The sequence below is a fragment of the Mycteria americana genome, chromosome 3 (assembly GCF_035582795.1).
Source record: "Mycteria americana isolate JAX WOST 10 ecotype Jacksonville Zoo and Gardens chromosome 3, USCA_MyAme_1.0, whole genome shotgun sequence".
NCBI classification, from domain to species: domain Eukaryota; kingdom Metazoa; phylum Chordata; class Aves; order Ciconiiformes; family Ciconiidae; genus Mycteria; species Mycteria americana.
In genome coordinates, this window is record NC_134367.1 from 25,260,552 (window position 1) to 25,276,895 (window position 16,344).

Below are 16,344 nucleotides of genomic sequence, written 5' to 3' on the forward strand. Positions count from 1 at the left end.
GAACTAGCTGTCACCTAACCCTCTTCCAAACATATCTGATACTGGCACTTTGTAGTTCTGCTCAGAAGAGCTGCGGGAATAGATACGTTCCGGTGTGACAGGCTAACAACTGACAGTGAGATGCTGTGCCAACTCAGTTGAAATTATTTTCTGAAGTGTTTCACAGTATGAAGAACAAATTCTGAAGAAGGAAAATAGTCCAAGACCTTCTATCAAATTCTGAAGATATTCTCCCACAACCTGGATTTAGAAAAGCAGGATCTGAACACATACTCAACATGCATGAACTATGCAGCTAGTGTTAAACTCTTAAAACTGTAATATTAGCCTCTGTGGAAAGTGGCAATCTCCTTGCAGGAGGTGGGAAGTCTCTGACACTTCCAAAGGACTTGGTAGTGAGGGTATCTATATTCTGCAGCACACCTTCACTGCATAGACCAGTGTCACACGTCTTCCTTTAATTAAAATTGTTTTAATGTTTTTTATGTTCCAGAAGTCTGAATTCACCCACTCACAAGTTCTGAATGCTTTCATAATTTACATACATTATTTGAATCTAGAGAGACTTCATTTTTCCAACCTATTTATTGCACATATCTATTTTTTTAACAGAGCTGTGCAAGGGAGGTAAGCCAACAAAGCTATATAAAACTATTCAGGTTTACATTTAAATTTCATATGAATAGTTATTTTATAGAGAATTGTAACTGCTAAAAGCAGGTTGGTTATTCTTAAATCTTTGACTTTGAAAATAACAGAATTCAATGTCAATTTAGCCTACAGTATGAACGCTCACTTTGGATAGTCAGTAATGTTCTATAATTGTATACGAAAATTATTTAATGGCAGTTTCAGCTTCCTAGCTGGATAACAATTCATTTTAACTATCCATAATTCAATCAGATTACATCTTGGTTTACATATTTTAATAGATGCTTTCTTCTAGGTATTTTACAAATTATATATGCAAATGATGTATTAAATAATTGATGAAGCACCTTGTTTTGCTTGTAGCTACAAGTGATGCTTTTCTTTACAAATATATTTAGGCAGTACTCTTCACAGCAAGATTTTTGCATAGTATTTTAAAAGATATTTAAACTCCTGCCGTGATGAAGGCTTATTTAGAAACACCAAGTATAATTTACTAACCTGATTTATGAAGCAATTTATACAATCTAGTAAAATAGCACTGTAGAATTTCATTTCATAGCGATACTCATCTTCTCTGAAGGGCCTAAATTCTTTAACACTTGGGCAACTCTGTATTATTACATTCTATGATAGAACAAAGTATATTAGGGTAATTATCCCTCCTGTTTTAGTAAAGCTTTATAAAACTCTTAGAGGTTAATGCTGCAGTTATTTTTTCCTACTGCCCAATTTCACCCTATAATACTCAGTAAAAGGGGAAATAAGAGTCGTTAATCTCTTATTAGACATACAGTACATGGTGTAATGGAATACTATGTGTTATGTATTTATCTACAATTGTGTATATATATATGTATATATACATATATAACAAGGATACTTTTAATATTAAAGATTCCAGGATCCATCCCTTAACCTATTGTATAAAAGTGACAGTGTTTTAAGTATTAATTCCCTCTTTTTTTTTTTAACTGAACATTTAACATATGATCAGTATTTCTGTAAAAAGGCTTTTTGAAATAAAATTGAATATTTGCAGAAATGCTAGGCCCACAAAATATTAGTTATTTAAGCTTTGTTTCTTAACCTTGTAATTAATACATCAGTAAGTTATAAATGATCCTTTCTCCCATTTGCAGAGACACACAATATAAACACAAACTTGAAAAATGCTTTCCTTTTCAAGCTGTGGGATTTGAAAGAATGAAAAATAGCTTTCATGATTGAAAAGGCTGGAGAGTTTATGCTACTGTGTAGGCATTTAGGAAGCTTCTGGTTGGGCACTTACAAAGAAGAATCCTTTCAGTGCCTGTAAATTAATGTAATACAATACAACACACAAGCACAGAGCAACTTCCATTGAGAACATTGAGATCTTCAGAGAGAAGTCCTATACAAACTAATGGGAAAGAGGCACCGCCATACTGATCTTAGCACACAACAGTCTTCTGGTTTGGCTTCCTCTGAGGAATCTCAATCTTAAAGGTAGGTATTTCAAATCCTTTTCTTGGTGAAGGAGTTTTAGGCAAAGGTCTCTGTTTTCCTTATGAGAGAAGTGTTATATCTGCCACTAAACACAGAAGATGCTGAATAGATGCTCAACAAACGTCAGAAAGGAGTTACAGATGAATCCCGTGACTTTTCACCCTTGTGTTGCAATGCTTTATGAAAAGCCCAGGAAACAGAAGGTTTTAAAAGACAGTGATATTTGTAAAAGGAAATCCTAAGACCTGCAATTAGAAATTTCTCTTTTTAAAGGACACAAAGCCAATAATACTATAAAACACAATGCTGGTGTATTTCCCTCCCCAAAAATTAGTGAAGTATGTCTCTTGACATGCTGTCCTTTTCTTGTTCCTTTGCCTTTTTTCAGAAGCAATGGCAAACTGATCACCTGCACATCAGAACAAGGCAAACAGACCCCCAAAGTCTTCTTCAAAAAACTTACAAACACTACTGTGTGCCCCAGAATAAAAGGAAGCCTGAAAGCTGCCAACATTTTGATATTTGCTTTACTTGTTTTAGCTGACAGTGAGACCAATCAAGGAGATAGATTTATGTTATATTTATTTCTCTAGTGCTTTTAAATTCGTGCTTGCTTGAAGGGGCACAGGCCTGAGGAATTTCAGCAGACAAAATCTACTTGCCAGCAGGATAATTATTTTTTTTTTTTAATTTCTAAGGTAATTGTATTTTATCTTAGTGTTCATACTTAGTTAGTATCTTTTTTTTTTAAATATAGTTTCATGTAATATTTAAAATATTCACAGCAAAAAACAGACTTCATATTGAGAGCTCTTAAGCACACAAGATCCAAAGCATAGGATCTTTTGATACACAATCACCTATAGTTACTTGGGTGTTTTATTTCGCATTGTGTTTATTGGTGATCAATCCCATCACCAATGCAAAGTTTCTTAAATTAAGGATGGAGCCTTAGATGCTATGTTTGACTAGTTTAAACTTAAATAAGATTAGATTATAACTTCAGAGAGTGAGATGATAGCTTTTGTGTTGTTTTATTTGTTTGTTTGTTTTAAATTGGAGACTGAAAACTGTCAGAAAAATGAATATTTAACAGTATTACTTGATTATGATTTGATCCCGACACAGGGCGTGATAGCCTATGAAAATTCAAGTTCAATAAGAAATGGGTTTTTACCTGTGAAGATTCAATACAATACAAGTACAAAACAAAAAGTTTAGAATTTTTTGTGGAAATTTTTCCATTACATGTGCATTTTAAAAATAATAATATGGAATTGTTATATAGTTTTTCATTCTTCCTAAAACAATTTGGGAAAAATATCCTAAAAATGAATTAACCAATAAAATAATTTGGGGGGAATAATGACAAATATAACTTAAATATTGAACATAATAATAAAAAATATATTTATATCATGACAAGCTATAAATTTCATTACAAAAAGGTAGTAATTAGCAATGGTTTTATCTTGTATAACTGTAACTTGAGATGACCTTCAGCAGTTGTTATATTGGTTTGTTAAGTTGATTGCACATTGGTTTGCAATTCATTTCTAAGTATTGATCTTTTCAAGATAGAAAAGTTCCTAAATAAATGGTTCTTTACTAAGGAATAAGAACAAACCAGTCAGAAAATTGCACTATTAAGTGCAACTTTTTAGTCCAATATTGCCCTTCTTAAGGAAATACTCTTTCATTAACTGAAGAGCAAAACTTTTACTAGTCATAATTTTGATTCTATCAAACTAAATTTATCAGTAGCCAAATATCAAGAAGATGAAATTGCTAATTTATTTAAAACATGAGGAATATATTGGTAAGCAACAAAATTCTATCCTAAAATTTTGCCATGAACATATTTTTACTTTACATTACAATGTACTAAGCCATTTTTGTCAGAGTTACCCAATAACAAAATAAATAATGACTGCTGTCATTCTTTCTTTCTTACACAGAATTAGCAATGTAATCCTGTTTTGGTGTTAATCACTATAGATTCAACAGCATGTGCCATTAATTTACCTTAATGTGCTGCAATCAATCAATACTTAGTCTGTAAACTCATTTGTTCTTTGGCTCTACATGGCAAAAATCATTGTCTTAAAATAGCTCTTTTTATCATCTTCAAGGTGAAGAACTGTTTGGATAAACTCTGTAGCTAAGCTTTCAGAGGATGTATTAATCTTACGCTAAAATCATGCTCTTCAAACCATTTAACATGTGTTTTCCTGATATTCTGAAGTACATTTTCAAATAATACTACAGAAGCCTGAAATTGCTTTAGTGAAGTTTAAGAGGTTTTTATTCAGTGAATACCTGCAGATCTCTCACTTTGTAAAACATGGTGGTAGTTCACACACTAAACGTTTGCAAAGGTTAAGTCACTCAATATTCTGTAATTACTATGAACTGTTAACATGGCGCAATATGAATGACATATTTTTTAAAGAATCATTCAGACTTCATCTGTTAATCTTTGTTGCTATTCCAGGATGTAGACATTCCCTGCAGTTTCCTGTGTTTTGTGGCTTGAACCACTATCCACACTGTATTTTGACAAGAGCAAGCTCTGGAAATCAGCTCTCCCAGACACTTCATTCTTGCTGCTGCCTCCCCCTCCTAGCATTATTGCACTGGCAGATTTGCATGAACCACATAAGCCTTACAAGCATTTCCATTTTTCACCTTATATGATGGTTCTCACCTCACTGAACTTCCTTGGCATTTACTGTGAGCTTGCTGCATTCCTGTGCTCTGTCCTCCTGCTGGTGAGGAGGCCTGGAAGGAGAGGCTGCCCTGTGACTGCAGCACTCAGACTGGGGGCATTAGGGGCTGCTAGGGCTGTCTGCTCTCCTAACCCTGCTCTGCCCCTGGACTGCTGTGGGCTGCGCAGGGGCCAAAGATTCACAGAGGTGCTGAGTAGCAAGTCTGCAGTTACGGCCCTGCCTTCCCAATATTCTGTAAACTGGTGTCCTGAAGAGATCAAGACCTGTACTCACTCGTTACCCTTTGCATGTGGAATGACCAGCGGTAACTGGCTGGTATGTATCAGAGGCTAGACTTGAAAAGATAAACTACTGGTCTCCTATGTGCCTAGAAAATGAGCCTTTTATAAGGACTGCGGCTGCCTCATGATGGTCTGTCCTTATGGGCCACTTCATTAGGGCTCTCCTTCTCTTGGATGTACAGGATGCTCCCTGTACGATCTCTCTACTGTAGAGGTAGTGCCCAGATGTTTAGAGGTAATAATCACTCTCTGACAGAGTTGCTGGGCAGGAATATTGCCATGAAAACATATTCATACAAGAGCCAGCAATCAACATTATTTTTTTATCTAATCAGTTAAAATACAAATTATAGTCATAGTAGTTTTAGGAAAAAGCCACAGTCATTAGGGACACAGAGTCTGCAGGCTTATTCCATGTTAGAATGAGAGTGAGTGACGATAGCAAGATGGATCAAGTACCTTCCTTTGGGAATGTACCATATATATCAGAATGACTAAGTAAGGGAACAAAAGTGAGTAGACTGAGCCTGCAACTAAACAGATGGACACCAAACCAGATGTAATTGGATTTGCTTCCCCTAAGCATATTCATAAACTAAAACTCTCTCCTTGCTCCTCTGAGAGATCAGATTCAGACGACCAAGGGGAAATATGCTTAGCGTTGGATTTGGCCAGCGTTTGTGGCAGCTCAAGCACTAATGAGGACCAACTGTGAAAAAGTAACCATTAGACCTGCCTGTCCATTTACTTTCTCCCAGTTTACTGTTCCAAAACTTTCCCAAGTGCACTACTTAAGCCCCCTGTAGGCCAGCTCACACTTTGGATGAACCAGGACCATATTTTAGTTCAATTATCTTTCCCATCCTTTTCCCATTTCCTCCCATAAATTAATCATGATTCAACTGCATGTGGCCCACTGCTCAAGGGTACTAGCTGGCAGGAGTATTCTGGCAACCAACTAACTTGATATGGTTCCTTCAGGTGTACCGAAGAAGCAAAAAAAAAAAGCAAAAACCTCTTATTTCCCTGGGGAGTGACACAATATATAATGATTTTTTTCTCATAGTAAATCTACCAAGGCACCTATATCCCAAAGCCATGTTTTGCTACCTGACTATAAAGGATGGCAGAGCAGTTGAAAGCAAGCATCCAGGAATCCAGGCAGGCCCAGGAGGAGAGGAATGAGATATGACTGTACACGACTGAAATACTCTTTTGCATTCCATAAGGAATTATCAGTACATTAGTAACATTTTCTGCCTAAATCCTAACAGACTTGTGCTACTGTGAAATGCTTTGTGCAGCTGCTGTCACGTTGTGCTTGGGAGGAAGAGCTGTGGGAAACCTGCAGATCTTGGGGTCGCAGGGCATGCACTCACAGCATTTGCCATGCCAGTATTCACATTCCATCTACCCCCCATAAACCAAAATGCAAAAGTAAGCTTTCTGTTTTATAGAGAGAGAATGTTAAAAAGATCTAACATATAAAAATGGGGAGAGGTGTAAGTCTTTAATTTACTTTTTAGATTTGCTAATTGACATCAAATGGTAATAGCCATTCTTATCAGTTCTCTGAAGTTGAATTCCCAATTACTTTTTCCATCTACATAATTACTAGTAAGAAAAATGGTTAAATACTAAAGGGTTACGTCAGAAAGAGCAGCAAAATACATTTGAATCCAACTGTTTGTATTTTAATCTTATCATTTTTATAAGCATCATATATGTGAAACTAATGGTAATAATAATCACTTCTTAAAATTATGTTGAAAAGTGAGACATGATAATAAAGCTTCACAAGTCAAAACACAAAGAAAAGAGACCAAATACATTTGAAGTAAACAGCAGACTGCCTTATAATAATTTCTTCCATAGCCTGTCTTACTTCCACTTTCTGTAATTAAATGTGGTGTCTGACAGCATGTGCTCTGAGAGTGTAAGCAGAGATCACACAGCTCCCAGAAGTAACTTATAAATAATGAAATTATCACCCATTCAGATACAAACACCAAAGAGATGGATCAACTTTTTCTGCTACATCTTGCATAAAAAGTTCCTTTTGAGTGCCACACCATCAATGTGCAATATTTAAAGCAGAAAATTATCATGCCTCTTTTGTTCCAGTGAGCATACCAAAACACCCACTTTGCATTAAACAATGCACTGCAGAAACACAGAGACGAAATCATATCCCCTAGACATTAGCCTTCAAGACACTCATTCTCTCTGTACTTGCAGAATAGCACACAATGAGGCAAACAGCCTGGGTTTCACTCCATTGAGTTCAGTGTTATTACATGAAGAATTAATTTATTCAAATACATCTTAGTCATTATACAAGCACTTTTAATGAGTTGTGGGTGAACACTGGCTTACACTCTGGCTTTTTTTGGGCTAAGGGACTCTCTGCTTTCCAAAATATAAAATTATCTTCTTATTTTTCTTGGTTCAAGACTGTCCTGATTAACGGAGAAAGAGCTCTCAGAAGACTACTCAGATTGCCAGTTGTTCAAGGAAAGTGATGCTCAAAAAAAATAACAGCCTCATAGTCCCATAGATAACATGTTGATTTTACCCTTACACTATATATGGGGGAAAAGGTGTAGAGGGACTAAACAGACGTCATTCCAGAGTGCACTAAGCATGCAATGAAGGGAAGGTGATGCTGTGATCTCCATCTTCTTGAGAAGCTGGGAATTACAGCAGTTCTTAACCCCTGCTGTGCTATATCACAGGACTGGAAAGAGGCAGTCACCAGGACATAGCGTGGCAAGGAGGGGGAAGAATTAGAGCTGTGATATCAACTGAGGGTAAGAAAAAATAGCAGAAAGTATAAACTTAGATCCTGAAAATGCTAAGATACCTTCATTGCCCCCAGCACAGAACTGATAAAGTCTATATGGCACTGTTCTGCCTCGATTTGCTAACTTGCCTTGCATCTCCAAATTCTAGATATCCTGATACATAAAAATATCCTGATATAGCTTTTTTTTTTTTCTGCATACCTATATTTTTCAGACATTGCAACACCATATTCTGCTTTCTACACCCTCAGTATTACCAGCAGAGTTCTAATTCAGTGACAATTGAAAGCATGATAACCATTTTATGACCATAGCTTCCCAACACCTCTCTCTTTGATTTTTATATTTAATAGAACTCCAGAAGATATATGCAGTCACTAAAGATAATGGTATAAACAACTTACAGACAGAATTTTTGTGGTTACTGTCTTTGCTGGGCAACATCTTGACTCCTCTTGATTTCAGTTCAATTGCTTTTTTCACTGAGAAAACAAGAAACAAAAAGATTATTCATTATTAAACCTTGTAGAAAGGACATATAGCAGCCAAATCATACATTATAATAATGCAAAGCTACACAGGAATCCTACAAGCAGATTAAAATAACTGCAGTTTCTGTGACAATCCAAATACATTTTTACAAAAATACAACCATTTATCATGTTTCAGAAGATGTTATTTTTAAACAGACATTATCAGGATTTGCAATATTTTGAATTCAAGTTTCCTTAGGGTCAAAGAAAAGAAAAACCTGTCCTAATTACATGTGTGGGTTTCCTATGTTTGCCACTGCATATGGCAAAATCTTAAACACTTTTAAAAGTTATTTGTTATATAACATGTACAGTACATTATACACATATATCTGAGGACCACAAGCTTTAAATGTGATATTCACATCTGCTTTTATTTGATTCACTCTTCAGTAGTAGACATGGTTTTAGTTCCGTTTCCTAAGGATATTAAGGTTATAGGATCACAGTATGTTACATTCTTTGGCTAACCTAACCCCTTTTGAATCTACAGGCCAATTTTGACTGTATTAGAAAGAGAAAGAGAGCAAGAGCTCTCAAAGGGACAAAGTTTTGTGAGAGAGAACAGATGCATCAGAGGTTTAATATCTGTTTTTCTGTTTAGCCAGCTGAATGGCTGATAAACTCCCAGCCTACCCCTACTAAGTAGCTAGGGCACCATAGGAGGGATCAGGAGCAAAGTAGGAAGAGACATGAGCAGAAACTAGTGCAATTATACATTAAGGAACACATGGGGTAGAATTTTAATTGTAATGGTAGGAGAAAAGGGTAAAAATATAGGACACATTCACAGGAAATTCATTAGTTCTGTAGCTTGGGAACAACCTGATCAATTGAAAATAAAATCAGATATAGAAAATAATTGTGAAACAAGCATGGACAATGCAAAACTATTGTGCAAAAATCAGTAGCAATAGCAAAATAGCTAGTGACTGACTTTATGTATCAGAATGCTAACAACAACATCACGATGCATGTCAGTAACAAAAAAATTGCAAAAAGCAGTAATCCTTTCCTGATTCATAATGAATACTTTTTTTCCTAGAGCTTGTAGTGGTTAATAACCTTAAAATGCAGCTATTTATCCTAGATACAAATAGAAACAAAAAATCAACTCAAACATTTTTAAAATGGCTGTAATTTGTACCGCATACTATATAAATATATTAATTAATACCACAGATTGTCAGTTATACTTTTTGTCAATGTATGGGATAAATTTTATGATTACGACACTACACACTGATCTGTATGAAAATATTTCTAAGAATTGAAGTGGTAGGAACAACAAGTTAACATGTCTTTAAATAGCACATTAAAAATCGTGATTACATTGTGTTTGTTTATATATTGGACTTTTGCTGCTTTTGTAACCTCAGAGCGAAGCAGGCTTTTCTTAAGTGCTGAAATTGGGCAAGCACTGCAGAAAGTGCTTTTTGTGCTATGTACGTTGCAAGTGCAGACATTTATGTGTAAACCTGGAAAACAGGTATTCAAATGATGAAAGATGATTGAAACACAATTGTAGCCACATGAGATGAAATAGATTTGATAGCAGTCTGGTGTTTTCTGTTCTAAGACAGGAACACATTATACAGAGACATCAATGCAGACAATAAGGCTAATATCCCCAAGGGCTTCTGGAAGGGTAAACCTCATAGGTATGGTTTTCTTAGAATGACTTTCTAGGCTTAGGTACTAAAATTTCCATCAAGTGCCACATTATGTTCTGTTTTCTTAGGCTGCATAACCAGTCTGTTAAAATGATCCCGTATTTAATGGGAAATGAACAGCACAACTCCTGTAATGAATATTTGGGATATTATCTGGAGTTGTGGTCCCTCCACCAGCATGAATTTCACCATTTATTAGTATCTGTGTCATATAAAACATGCGAGCAGTTCTTGGAGGATTCAAAACCCACATTGCTTACATTCATGTATGAGTGGTAAAAACATTGAGTTATACAGTGGACAGAGAAAAGAACTATACTCTCCTCCTTCTCTTTCTCCTGTGACCCTATTTTAGGGTGAAAGTGGCAATCATCACTCAAGTTCCTTGTGGGAGTTCACTCTTGAAGGTATTTGTTAGGCATACTTGAAGCACGCTTCTTGGGAATGGGGAAAAATGATGCCCATCAGCTTTAGTTTGAAATACAGTGGACATAAATTGAAACAAGAGAGGTTCTGACTTGATATATGAAAAACTTTTTCACTATTAGGACAGTCAAGCATTGAAACAGGTCCTGCAGTTTCCATCCTTGGAGATTTTTCACATGTCAAGAAAAAGGCATTCTGTATCTCTCTGAAAGAACATTAGATAGGGGATTCACAATACTTAAGCTCAGTCATCTAAAATGTATGTTTTATGAAGAGAAATAGCTACCTCAAGGGGGCAATTCATCCCCTTCTAAGATAGGCACAATGAATCATCCTCTGGAGATGCCTTTTCCCCTCCATAAACAGAAACATATACCACTTGCTCAAGCTAGATCCCTACATTTTAGACAGTAACATTAGGTGACATGAGCTTTTATGTCTGGAGAACTTTAACAGCCAAATGTAGGTATCTGTGAGACGTAGGGATGCATGAGGTTAAATGGGATAGTTTGAGACATAAATACCAAAGTTCTGCCTCTATTATATTTGTGTGCAAGTTTTTGCATGTGGCCTGCGTAGTATTTTCTTCAGTTTTTAAAAAGAATTAAGCAAGTATAGTCTTTAAAATACAAACTGTTCAACCTCTGAAAGAGAAATAGAGACCACTGAACACTGTGGTTTGAGTGAATCAGTTCAACCTCTTCTGTAACATAAAAGAAATACTCTAAATTGCACTTTTTGTAACCAATTGAATACCTTTTCTGACATGCTTCTTTTCTACTTTCTGATTGCTCTTTCATTAACAAGGTTTTCCTGATTTCAAAGATGATTTGCCATTTAATGGCACAAAAAGAGGAATGGGTTTATGTTAATAATGTCAGATATGAACAGCACTTTCCACCTTTTAAGTGATTACTTTTTAAAATTTGCATAGCTTTCTGCTGTCTTCACTTAAACATTCAGTTAAGCTAACTGAATTAACTCACTTCATCTTTTCTGTTAATCATAACTTCAAGACTCTTTTGGAGATGAGATGAGAGTCAGGGAGGAGGGCAGAGCTGAGCACTGGAAGTCCAAAACAATCTTATCAGCCTACTGGAAAGCACTGGTGGTATTCCTTAACTTTTTGCTATAGCTAAGTTAAACTCAGCCATGAAAAGAATATATGCCTGGCATTATTTGAATGGATCATGAAAGTTAAAGTAAAATTTTCAAGTTGTAAACCTCCTTTCAAACCTATTCTGATTTCTGTGAAGCTCTTAGTTTCTAATATATTTGAACCTGTGTGAAGAAAATATATTTTACCCCAAGCACAATTACCTTGCAGAAAAGATTATGACAATTTAGCAGAAATATAATTTTAAGAAAGGATCAGAATCACAGAATCACAGAATGGTTGAGATTGTAAGGGACCTCTTGTCCAACCCCCTTGCTCAAGCAGGGCCACCTAGAGCCAGTTGCCCAGGATGAACCAATAAGTAAAATTTCAATGGTTGAAAACAAATAGGAGGGTAACAAAATAAAAGTAGCAGTGAGACATTAGAAAGACAGTGCCTATGTCTTTTCAGGATATTAGAGAATTATTACCTTCAGTCAGAGAAACTTCTGTGTGTTTATATATATAGAGAGAGTATAGACATACATTGCATTCAGATTTGTTGTTTGTGAAAAAGTACTTCCAAAAAATTAGTATGCAATGTTTTAAAAATCTTATTAGATTACTTTAAAATAATAATAATCTATATCTGTATCTGAATAAAGATGGTTTGATACATTTGAGACCTGCTGCCATTTTGCCATTAAAAAGGTTGTCCTAGAAAGCTAATTCTCCTGTGCATTTTCCTTGCCCAAGGCATTTGAAGTATAAAATATAACTGGCAAATTGTCTGTGTTCACTGAAGTGAAGAGAAGAGATGAAAATAAAGAGAACATTAACTATTTAAAACATTTGTATACGTTTGGGTAAGCAAGACCTAATATTGTTGAGAAAGTTCAGATAATCAATGAGTTTAAGCAAAATGTTCACAAATAACTAAGCTCAGATAAATTTCAGTAAGAAGTTTTATATACAGACTGCAGTCTGGAGAACTTCAAAAAGACCTTTCATGACCCATTGACTAGGTAATGAAGAGACAAGGGCCAGTAAATGAAGCTAACAAGAGTAAGGATTCAAACTAATAAAAGGAAGTGTTTTTTCATACAAGAAGTAGTAGACGTGAAACTCTTTGCCAAAAGGCACTGGCAAATGTGGATGCAAGAAGTCTGCAAACCTGCTTCAGGCCATGGGTAGAGACAGGCATGGGGTTAGATAGATCCTTTTTTGAATGTTCATGACTACTCTTATGCTTCCCTAAGTCTATCTTTGTGGGTTGAAGAAAGAGGCCAAAATTCATTCAGCAGGTAAATCTCTTCACTTTGGTACATCTCTTCACATTACTTTAGCAGACTATGACCTGTACTATGATACATTTAGACATTGTTATAATCATAGTAAATATGCCTCTATTGCACATGGAAGATTAGCTTCTTTCGGAAGCTTATCCTGTTCTTGTAGACAAGATAGCTGTTTGTGGCCTTGATGAGTACTATCTCTCTGGGAAGAAGCTTCAGGACTTCCTACAGAACATGACTATTATTCACAGTTTGAAATTGTCCTCAGTCTTGAAGCTGGAGAACCCTTGGGGCTGAACTTTCATGCTGCCTTTACACTCCAAGACACACCATGTGCTTGCTGTGGTAGTACTAACCTCTCAGCACAGCTTCGTGCTTCTGCAAGCTATCAGCCTGGATAGTCAGACAATCCCCAGTTCTATGCAGACTGGTTATTTTTGTTCCAATTTTTAGATCTTCCTTGAAACATCAGGGTTATATGACACTTATTGTTTTATATTCAAATCAAATTCACATAAATATTAGATTTCATATTAACTTTGTTAGATTACTTAATTAGAACAGGAGTAGTGTAATATTTTGTTTATCATTCAGTAAGATTATAGTTTTGTTCTAAGATTTCTAACCCATTATGGGTTATTTGCACCTCACTGAAATTATTTGGTTATGGTTGTCAGATTCTGATTTCAGTTATACCTGTGTATATCTGGTGGAATAGATCTTTTCTACACAATGTTTATATGCCCAGTCCAAATTTATTATAAAAAACTATTGTTAACTAAAATCACCTATGATTTAATCTTTTGTGGTTTTTTTAAACACATTACTATATAGCATATTGTAAGCATTATAATGTTTTCTTAGCTCAAAGAATACTCATTGAATATTTGATTTTTTAAAATTAATAAATAGCAAAGAGTTGCCTTAATGAAATTTTCTTTGTTCCTTTTTTAATCAGCTATATAATGGTAGATCAGAAATACTGCAAAAAGAGGAGAAAATTACATTTTTTCTACATACTGTTTCAGTGAATCCTTTTCTACAATGAAGTTGTTTTAAGAACTCAATGAACTTTTATCATTAGGGAGAAGATTTAGAGGAGCATTGCTCATGTTCAAAATGAACTGTGATGTCTTATGACTTTAAAAATCTATTAATCAGTGTATTTTCATTAAGGCTGAACCATACCCAAATACGCATATTCATCTTTTTCTTGTTCTTTGTCTCAGAGAACTGGAAATATAAAAATGTTTGTAAAAGTCATATATTTCTAGTGAGAATTTTTAGAAATAATGTACCTTAAGTACACCTTAAAAATCTTAAAAGACTCTTGAATTTGTTATTTTTGAAAGTGAAAACAGTCATTGGTAGTATCAGCTTTATTTTCTAGAGCCATGAGGCTCATCAGTATACTATGCTTTCTCTACATTCCTACCTCTCTGTAATTCAAAACGAAAATTTTCTCCATTTTATTCTGCTTACATTCATTTCTAAGAGAGAGTAACTCACAAAAGAATTGTTCTACTGCTGTTACATTGTAAAAGCATATTATACAGAGCAGCTCATTACAGCAGGGATGGTTTCCTACAATTCGTACAACTATGAATGTTTTAAAAATATTTTTATTTTCCATAGTTTTGTTTCCCAGCATGGTTCTTTGAAAACTGCCCTTCCAACCTCAGGTATACTCCAAATTGCTCAAGAAAATGAAATCTGAAGGTTTGCTTTTTCATTATAGTTTTAAACAGTGTTTTTAAGAATTACACATGACTAAATAAAATCATGAAGCAGTTAGTCTTTCAAATATTCTCTGCACATGTATAGTTTTTAAATACATATATTTCACAGGTGCAAATAACTGTAGAAAGTACAAACTAATAGAGAATCAAGCTTGGTGTATATAAGCAGTTTTGGAAGTACTACCCGAACAGTTTACGACTATTCACCAAAACAGCTATATACAAATTTTTAACCCTGACTGAATCAATATCTTTCCAAAAGTAAACTTGGTAATTTAAATCTTGATCTCTGATGACTCTTTCATTTTAATTCTTCATGAGTCAATTTAATTACATGGCTTAAGGATTACACAACTGTCAGAATTCTCAAGAAAATTCAATGTATTTACAATTTTTCTCTGACACTGGAAGGCACTTTTGAATGAACCACTGATTATAAACAAGAGGAACTTGCGAGCTAACAAAAAAATTTTTTAACATATACAAGTTCTTCAGGTATAATTTCAAGGTAAGAAATACAATTTTCTGTGAATTCTATTAATATATTATGACGTACTTCTTACTGTGGGTTATTATGTTCTTGTATTCTATGGAACAATAAAATCTTATTTGAAGTTATATTTGAAAATACACTGAGAGAGGCCCTACAGAGTGTTGGCAGCTCTGTGTCCTCTAAGATGTAGGAGAGAGTTTCAGTTTTCTCAGAGAATGTTGCCTGCTGGGACTATAAGGGAAAACTTTCTAATAAGGCAAAACTTTCTAATATCTGTCTTTCCTTCCGTCATTGTACAAGCTTGTGCTAACTCAAAGAAAATACTAAATAAAGATTAAAAAACTACCTAAAACAACAACAACAAAAAGTTTAAAGAAAATTATAATAAACAGTTACATGTACTTCCTATGCATCCATAAATTACCACTCAAATGTAAAACTAACTGGAAAGAAAAAGAACTCAAATTATCCAAAGAAATTTCTCTCAGAAAGGTAAAACTCACTCAGATTTTTTACTTCCTTGAGGAACTTACTTTCCTTCTCTGATAGTAATTGTCTAGTAATAACTAATAATTACACAGACAATATGAAGGTAGGAGGCAGTCATCTTTCAGACCCAGCTTCTCCCACTGTGAAGCTTTTTTTTAATAGTTTTTGTTTTATTTTAAATGGGTTCCTCATACCTGATATGTAAGGTTTTGGAGAGAACTTCTAATTTGCAGTTTAAGATGAATTCCAAATTATCTGTATTTCAATATGAAAAGTCTGTATCTATTTGTCATATATTTTCAGGGTGGATATGAATTTCAAGTAAAAGGTGTCTTTTTTTAGGATTGCTTGACTAATCATGAATGAGCCAAAAGCTGTACAAATGCAAGGTAGCAGGTAGTGTTTGGCACCAAGAATTTGCAGTCTTATTCTCTGCTTGTGTAATTTTGCTTAGGGGAGACGACTGGATAGAAATTAGTAAGAAGAAAAACATGGAAAAGTGAACTGAAAGTAAAGATAGTATGAAGCACAACTAATTGTCCATTTGTAGGGCATAACTGAGAAATAATTTAATCTAGAGAGGATTTTGAGGAGTTATGATATACTTTAAGCATAAAAAGGGAACTGCAAAGAGGAAAGATACCTTC

At 34.8% G+C, this 16,344-nt stretch overlaps 1 protein-coding gene across 1 annotated transcript in view; it reads right to left on the bottom strand.

Annotated features, from left to right (window-relative positions):
- The window catches only part of CSMD1 (CUB and Sushi multiple domains 1), a 1,314,206-nt gene that overhangs the window by 486,755 nt on the left and 811,107 nt on the right, over positions 1 to 16,344 (bottom strand). Inside the window, exon 7 of the mRNA XM_075498045.1 lies at positions 8,358 to 8,435. Coding sequence (XP_075354160.1) covers positions 8,358 to 8,435 — 78 coding nt within the window. The remainder of the gene's footprint in view (positions 1 to 8,357; positions 8,436 to 16,344) is intronic.